This window comes from Branchiostoma floridae, chromosome 5 (genome assembly GCF_000003815.2).
Source record: "Branchiostoma floridae strain S238N-H82 chromosome 5, Bfl_VNyyK, whole genome shotgun sequence".
In the NCBI taxonomy this organism is placed as follows: domain Eukaryota; kingdom Metazoa; phylum Chordata; class Leptocardii; order Amphioxiformes; family Branchiostomatidae; genus Branchiostoma; species Branchiostoma floridae.
In genome coordinates, this window is record NC_049983.1 from 4,625,905 (window position 1) to 4,634,898 (window position 8,994).

At 41.5% G+C, this 8,994-nt stretch overlaps 2 protein-coding genes across 2 annotated transcripts in view; one reads left to right on the forward strand and one right to left on the reverse strand.

Annotated features, from left to right (window-relative positions):
• LOC118415616 (von Willebrand factor A domain-containing protein 7-like) overlaps positions 1 to 4,084 on the reverse strand; it is a 21,446-nt gene extending 17,362 nt beyond the window's left edge. The window contains exon 1 of the mRNA XM_035820323.1: positions 3,815 to 4,084. Within this exon, the coding sequence (XP_035676216.1) occupies positions 3,815 to 4,084 (270 nt within the window). The remainder of the gene's footprint in view (positions 1 to 3,814) is intronic.
• Positions 4,085 to 4,693: 609 nt separating this feature from the next.
• Positions 4,694 to 8,978, forward strand: LOC118415617. The gene is made up of 4 exons (XM_035820324.1): positions 4,694 to 4,963; positions 7,693 to 7,818; positions 8,635 to 8,726; positions 8,974 to 8,978. Exons 1-4 carry the CDS (start codon positions 4,884 to 4,886, stop codon positions 8,976 to 8,978), a joined length of 303 nt encoding a protein of 100 aa, XP_035676217.1. The 5' UTR covers positions 4,694 to 4,883.
• The last annotated feature ends 16 nt before the right edge of the window (positions 8,979 to 8,994 follow it).

Below are 8,994 nucleotides of genomic sequence, written 5' to 3' on the forward strand. Positions count from 1 at the left end.
CACCAGACACCCTGCCACTACGCTCTGCGACGCCAACAATATATCATGTCATTCTCTAGTGGCAGATCCAAACATAAATGGGTTAACGTTATGAGATGAGAAATCAAGTTTACAACAGTGGTGAGGTGGCTATTCTTTCCAATTCCTTTGTTTTGTGTTTTCATCGTGATATTGCAAGGTTAATGTTGTTGTTGTTTCATTGCACGTTTTCTTAATTCTAAAAAGTACATTTATCGCCACACAAGGCTAAGTACAGGCCCCAACAAATTATGTTCAAATTGATAACTACGAGCGTCACTATGTAACATCCGATGCATTCAACTTCTCATCACTTCTTAGTTATATCAGAAATAAGTTACAGATGTGTGTTGTGATGGAGGATTTGTCTACAAGGAGTGATTAATAAAAAAAAATTTCGGAGACTCGCCAAGGAAGTCGTCAAATTTGGGCCATAATTATGATGTATGATTATGGTGCCTTTTATGAATGTCTACCTATACTTTTCATCATTGTCTACACTTAGTAACGTTAGGGAGAGAGAAGGAAAAAACATATACAATTGAGCTGCGACCTGAGGTGTGCGGGTCAACTGGTGCTGTTTAAAGTCAGATACTCACTTTTTTCTAGTTAGAATACGCAGTGATTCCTCATCAAAGAATTTGACAATGTCTTGTGGCGTCGGGCGTGGCGTAACTGGTAGAGCGTTCGGCTCGGAATCTATGGGTCCTGAGTTCGATTCCCACCGTGCCCCCGACGTTGTGCCCTTGGGAAAGGCACTTTACACGACTTTCCTTCTGTCTGTACCGTGTATGTGGCATTGTTAATATAAGTTACAAAACTTGAGTGCAGTGCCACATCGTCCTCGTCTGTCCAAAAGCAAATAGAAAAAACTAGAGTTCCTCGAACACATATCTTCGCCAAATAAACAATTTCTATGGAAGATAGTTCTTTTTGAATGATTAATGTGTATAAGTCCATATGTTATCTAGTCACATCATGTAGTGGTTGGTTGGATTATGAACATTGTGAGTAGATTAGTCTATTCTGTCGGTGTACATAATGCAGCAAATGTTTTGGCGATGTGAATGAATGTCTTTGCATAATCAGAACAATTTGTACAGGTATGAGGTTACTGTTCTATTTTGTGTTGTCATAATTACTTTCGGAGAGCTGGTTATGTTTTGGGTAGCGTTTGTATGTATGTATGTATGTATGTATGTATGTATGTAGAAACCAGCAAATTGAAGACCGGCTGAATGGATTGAAGTGATATTTGGTATGTGGGTAGGTCTTGGAAACCTGGAAACCACAGGAAGTCACGCCGATAATTGCATTCGTCACTCACCAAACCCCGGCCACTGTAACAGTTGTTCCTTCCAATTTACGGAACTTTTTAACTCACCAAGGGTCATCTAAGGGCCATATGTAAGGATTGCTACGACCCCCGCCTTGGTGAACGTTTGTTTCTATCTCATGAAAATAGAAAGTTAAGTTTTGCAGTCGCGAGTTAAGTCAGAGGTATTTTACAGAGTCCAAGGTTATGATTTCTGCGACTGTCCGATGACAGCCGCCTGTCACCTTTGGCGATTTGTATTTCTCGCAATGATGTCAGTTCTTTCTAGCCGACCTTTCCCTTACAACATGACATCTCTGTTAAGAGTTGAGGAATGCGTGGATAATTGACGGTGACCCTTTTGACCTAAGTGCTGTTCTTCAACATGTTGGGTTTGTCTTGTCCCAGCACTTGGTCACTTGTTGTTTTAACCTAGTTCACAGATGTAAGTACTATGTGTTACAAGCCGTCATTGTTCAATTATGTTATATTACTGACTTTACATAGTACTTATTCGTTTGTTTAGACCCATGTAGTGTTACTGGCACATGGAACACCAAGTTTCCTTGCAGTCCATCATAAGAAAATACACCTGAAGTGTCTCGTAGATATTAGCTCTACATCTTTATATCAAGTGATATTCGTCAAGTTCCCTCTACTACATTTTTACCGTTCCCATGATATAGTGTTGCTTTTATTGTTGATCTGTATATAGATATAAGCAACACTTGTATATAGATATGTTATATTTCAACTGCTATGAATCCTTTGCTGTGTGCCGTCGTATTGACATCAATTCAGCAAGCTACTTAATTGCTTAATTTTATAGATACGTGTTGGACACGGTCAGGCTTTGTATTTTGCTAACATGAACCATGACCATTTATAGGCATTTTTCAGCCAGTAGTCTCTACCAGACTCCATCCTGGCGGAATAGTACACGGATGACCTAGTAACATCCCTGGTCAATCAGAATTTCATGCTTCCAAGACAACGTCTGTTTATCACGGAGCCCCTGCTTCCACTGGCTCCTTTGACCTACTTCTCCTCTATTTTTAGACATCTATGGGTCGATTCAAGTCCTTTCAGGTGACTCCGTCACAAGTATTTTTCAACCGTTATAGAAGTTTCCCTAAGTAATTATATTAAATACAGAGTGATTTATATAATTTGCATCTCATTATGTTGATAATCATCCAAAGTACCTACCTACCAAAAACAAAAAATATCCATCAATCCCCTCAGGAGTTATCCATCTAAAAAGTTACGAAATATAACACCCACTGCAATTCCAAACAAGCTGCTAGGGGGCCAAAAATTAGACCATTGACTCCTAGTACCAACAGCTATCCACCAGTAAAAAATCACGAACCTGGCACTTCTGGAAAATTTAGGCGCAAACTTTGATGCTCACTTGCAGTACCAAAACAATTTGCCAGGAGGCCCATTATCGAACTTGACCTTCCTTTCTGTGTCCCCTACCTATCAACCAAATATCATTAACATCCATCAAGAACATCTCGAGTTATCTTGCTTACAGACAAACGCACTTACATACAAAGCCAGCTACAGCACCATAGGTAAAAGGTAGCTAAACCATTCTCGCACATGGCAATCCTTTCCACAGCCGCTACAGACCTGCCAAATATCGTGGAAATCGCCCAGCTACATTTTGACTTATGCCTCCCGAAAAAACACCAAAAAAAATACCAAGCTCGCTAATGCACCATAGGAAAACGCCAGGTAACCCATTTTCGAACTAGGCATGCCTTTAAACAACCGCTACACACCTGCAAAAAATAAAAAAGTTCCATCCTCAATTTCTCGAGTTATATCCTGTTGACCTACATACAGACCCAAGTCGACAAAAACATAAGCTTCTTGGCGAAGCTAAAAATGTCTTGGAAGATTATGTAGCTTGACGAAGAACACGACCCACACTGCTCTGATCACAGTTTACCTTTAAGTTTGTTCTTGTCCCCACCTACCTACTGAATTTGAAAAAGGCGTCAAAGGAAAAGAAATGACGACAATAATTTGAAATTTGGTGGATAAATGATAAAAGTTGTCATTACTGAATTTATAGCATCATGCCCCTAACATGTGACTTGTGCACTTTATTTCCAGGTGATGACCAGAGCCTATGGATAACTCCTACCCTACATTAGAAAATGTACTAGTATAAACATGGAAATGTGGTAATACCCCTGTCACATTTGGCGAAAAACGATTCTGCGGCGATCGCCCGAGCCTCGCTTAACTTAAAAATAACTTTATTGCACAACAATTATACAAGGTACAAAGTATGGCTTATATGTGGCAGGGACGGTTTTCAGGTGAAAAATACGCGCAACCCTCTGTCGATCTTAAATATGGCCGATCTTCCATCGATACGCCCGAAGATCGTGGATAATGTGACAGGGGTATAAGGACGGCCCACACAGCATAACAGCAAGTACAATATACATAAATAAACGTTACGAAGACTGACGACTCACCTCCGTAGTAACGACTGAAGATACTTGACGGTGTGAGCGGGTCCAGGTTCTGCAGCTGACCAGGTGAGACCGTGCGACCGTCTTCTGGGTTTTCTTCCAGAAACCTCGCCACGACTTTCAGCGCGGCCGTTTTGGTGATATCTTCATGGGTGTAGTCCAACGGGTAAAAGGCGCTGAACCGGTTGGGTCGAAACGACAACGAAGTCTGGGCTAAAATCACCAGCAGAAAAACTTTCTTTCCTGCTGCGAGCATCGTCAGAGTTCAGCTCATATGTATACTAGATTAGAGTCATGGTTTCCTGAAACGAAAAGAAAAGGCCGAACCACTCCCAACAAGTTTATTTCGGACACGCTAAGACCGAAGGTCGGGCCTGAACTTCCCCAAGATTCCACAGCAGGCGGAGATGCGTATGCGTCATAAGCACCGCTTCTTTTCACCGAATGAACTTCCTCAAAAGTTCACGAAGCAGGTAGGGGGGCTGCGTAATTGTTTACCAAGAAACTTGACAAGCATCATTATTAGTATTAACACTACTAGTGTGTCCTAAGTAGCCTTACACAGGTCACGGTACAAAATTCCAGGTCATTCCCTCTGAATACTGACATTGTTCAAGGTGCCACGGATTGTCACACGATACACCTGCTTTCAAGGCGGCGAAACACGCAAAAAATAACAATGCCGAGAGCTATGTCAAGCTGGAAAAGGCTTCAAATTGATGAAAATCAACCAACAATATCTTTGTCGTGATTTCCGGCTTATCTTACAGATAATAGTCTTGGTTTTGTTTGTTGTGCCATTCGGCTGCGTCAGCGGTGACACTGACCCTTACCAGCCTTTGTGATGTAGATTTTTGTTACCTAAAACAAACATTGTACTGGGGACAAAACAGCAGTCTTACAGCTACCTGGCTTCGTCTTACACAGGAGTTATTTCGGGACTAGGAACCCAAGAGTTGCACCATCTTTTTCTCGTTTAAAGCGTTTTTCTTACAACAAAGACACAACAAGAGGCTGGTATCTACAACCAACAGCTGCACTGGGACGACAACGAAATGGGTTGGCTTGTTTGTGCTGCAGCTTTCCTGTTCTTCCTCGCAACGTCAAGTGTAACGTCACAACAAACACTGCGAGGGTAAGTACACAATAAACTAACTGTAATAGTGTGCGCTACGAGCTAGAGCATGTAGCTCTTAGTCTACGACGGGCCTCACCAAGATAAACAACTCAAATTTCGGCGCATAGTTATTAATGATTTTATGTGACTTTCAGGTGACACTCAGTAACGTTGGGTGAAAGAAAAAACAACATGGACAATTCATATAACTATCTGTGACATGAGGTGTGCATGTGAACGTGCTCTAGATCTGCTGAAAGTCAGATAATTTTTTTAAATGAAAAACAAAGGGAAGCCTTTAAGCTAAGGGCACAACCCACCGTTCGTGCAATTTGTCCGTACGTTATTTGGGAGGCCATGTACGTATTTCTGAAAACGTTCAGGCTGTACAGGGCAGGCGCGAATCCGCAGCCTGATGGCATCCAAAGTTTTGCCTGCACGTTAAGTTGTGTCTGGCGTGTCTGCGTGCTCCAAAATCCGTCGGATTCCCTACGAGTTCGTACGGAAGCGGTACTTACCACTTACGGATCCCAAAAGATTGCCCACGTTTTGTCACGTAGACAGCACGTATTTGCATGTACGGTGGGTTGTGCCCTTAGCTTTATCAGGCATTTTGACAGTGTCTTCAAAGTTTCGCTGTATGAGGAACACGACCCACTCATCTCTGATCACAGTTCATCCTTGTTTTCTGGTGAGACTCAGAACGTATTGATCACCCCTTTTTACCATGGAACTGTGATGCGTCCGAATAAAGCTAGGTCGAGCAATGGAAGAGCAATGGTCCCAGGATAGTTCCTTGTGGAACTCCCGACGCTACTGGAGTTGAGGCCTTCCCTCTACCACTGCCGATTGCTCCCTGTCCGTTAGGAAAGCCTTCATCCAATTTAGTGTAGTGCCTTGAATTCCATAGTACTCCATTTTGAGATCAGTCTGCTATGTGGGACTTTGTCGAAAGCTTTAGTGAAATCAAGTTTTGCTAGGTTCACATGTCTTTAAGTGTTTAGTGCCTCAGCTATGTCATGAACTGTTAGAATAAGCTGTACATGTTTTTCTGTGTATCGCTTTGCTCTGAATCCATGTTGGTACGTAGTCAGTTAGTATATTGTGACCTAGTGTTTCATGATATGGCTAATATAGGGAATGTGTTCAAGTAGTTTACAGGAACTACAGGTCAGTGAAACAGGTCTGCAGTTACTGAGAACCGCTCTTGAAAATGGCGCATATATTTGCATCCCTCCAGCCTTTAGGAATCTCTCAAGTGTCTAGCTATTCTTTTAAAATAGGTGCGATTTCACTGGCTGTCATTTCAAGGAACCAGTGAGGTATTTGGTCTGGTCAGGATGCTTTGGAGGAATTAAGACCTTACAGCATTTTTTCTCCACCATAAGTAGAAATTTCTATATGTTCCATAGGAGGGGTGCAGGGCTGTCCGAGAGATGGCATGTCTGTTTTTTCTCGCTGTCACTTATAATGGTGCTCCCCACCCCGACAAGCTGTCTCCTCAGGCCTTTTATGTACGACCAGAATGTTTTCAATTATAGCTTCTCCCAGTATGTCTGCCACATATTTTGAGTGCGCTGCTCCTTTGAACCCCCTTCTTGACCCTCTTGCGTTTGTTCCCGTCTTTCTCTTGCCCTGTTCTCTTAGCCCTGTTGTAAAGACGTTGTTTCTTACGAAAATGCCTTCTTAAGTTCCTGTTGAACCAGGGCAAGTTGTATCTGCTTGTTGTCATTTTACTAGGGATGTGCAATAGCTACCAATTGAAGATACCAAATATAACGACAAGGTATATAACGACAAGCTATTCATGTGTTCTGAAGTTATCGTGCTCACAGACACACACAAACGAGCCGAAAACGTAACCTTCTTTTCGAAGGTAATTAACCGTACCGTGTTGTGGACCTGCCTTAAGCTTCTTGCATAGATTTACATACTATTTAGCGTCTAATTACTTTCTTTTCGACGTGTGCCAGAAAACAAGTTGGCTCATATATGATGTAGTTATTACCTCCATGAAAAATGGAGGTACTGTTTTTAATTTGAATTATGTTTTGGGGTATATCTCAAGACAATGCCCAACCCCTACCCACATACCAAATATCATCGTAGTCCATCAAGAGGTTCTCAAGTTATGATGACCACAAATATCCGGAAACACAAACACACAGACACACAGACAGACGCACAGACAGACACGCTCGAAACTATACCTCCATTTTTCATGGAGGTAAGAGCTAATAACAGCTACTCATTACATGCAACTGGATATGATTTTGGAAACTGTCAGACACTGACACTGCCTAACATCTATTGATCAACAGGTTTGCATCCAAAAACTATTAATTGATAGGTAAATTTTCAATAGTCCAATAGGCAACAAAATATATAAAGACAATGTCAAGGCAAGGATGATGCTAATTAGCTCCCGTTGTTTGAGTAACATTAATTCACCTTTATCCGTAGGGTAACCTTTATCCGTTGTATATAAAGATTTGGGGATCGTTAAGTCGATGGGAGGTAGTTTCACTTTGCAATGTCTTGAAAATGTTGACATTTGAAACCCACGTCGTTGACCTGAAATCTCTAGATACCCAGTTTTTTTTTTAAACAACGAATCTGAGTTACCCCACGGATTGAGGTGAAGTAGCGTTACAGGAGCTAGATCCCAAGCACTGGAAAGTTGGACACGTTGGTGTCCTTTCCTGTACTACCGTTTACACTACAGTCTAACATTTGCACTTCCACAGGCCTGACGGGAGCGTGTGTTCCTCCATAAAGTCACGGCAGGTCAGCGTTCTGGTGGAGACACGGCGGAAGCGGCAGTCCGGCATCTGGGACGCTATTGAGGATGCTTTAGGGATGTCCACTCCAAGGTAAATTACTATCACTGCACTGTAAATTACTATGAATATATACTTTCCAGTGATAACCCCGACGATATGCCGTGATGATGATGATGATGAGTGATAAGTCAGCACCAGGAACGTAAGTCATTTCTAGGTGTGACCGGTGTCACGACAAATAATTGCTAGATGAGGTATTGCCCTTACCCAGAGTTAGCATTAGGGTAGTGAAAGGGTTTTGGTTGTATTCGGGTTAGACAAGAATTATGTTGACGTAAGGGTTGTTGGTATGTTCGTGTATGGATGTTAAATGTTTTAAGGTATGCCAAGCGTCGTGGTAAGGTTCAGGTGATGATTTAGAGAGTATTGGGTAAGGGTTGGTGCCAAAAAAGACTTCTGCTTGAAAATCATCACGTTTCACAACTGTGACGCACTAGCCTCACTGCGGGCATACCGGGAACCGCTAAACAGTGGATGCTAGGCCAAATATTCGGCAGGAGGAAGAATCCGGTTCAACACTGGCTCATCAAGAGAAAATTACACAGTTGCTAAAGTATGCTATTTTTCTTCTTCGCCAAGTTATATCTTGAATCGAGATGGTAACTTTAGGTTTAGCAAAATATACAAATCCGCTTGGATACATTTAATCGTGACTAAATATAGAAAACACACACACACGTGAATAGCTGATGGCTTCTGTTACATTCATTGTTGACCCTCACTGTTGACATTTACAAGTATACTACACTGGTATCAAATATCTGATTAGACAATAGCAATTGCTAAACAAATATTACAGCAAAAACCAAACCAAATTTGCAAAACTATCTGCCTCTTGCCCTTTAGACCCGGAAGCCTGCAGGTCCGGTACGTGCAGCAGTATTATGTTGACTACCACTGCTGCCCTGGATGGAACACAATTAACGACACGTGTCAAGGTAATAATGCTACTTCAAAATCAATAATTCGCTTTAAAAATCCACTTACGACGTTTTAGGTACGTACAAAATCTAGAAAATTTAAGTGCGTTCTTATAGTATTTTTCATCTCTACTTTCCTTGTATATTTTCAATTTCCGAGAACTTTTGTTTAAGCATATCATATAATCCTAGAAATTATGAAGTAAAGCTTTCAATTCAACAAACATGTATTCGTTTATTCATTCATTTATTTATAAATATTTAGGGTAGTCCCTTTATAGTAACT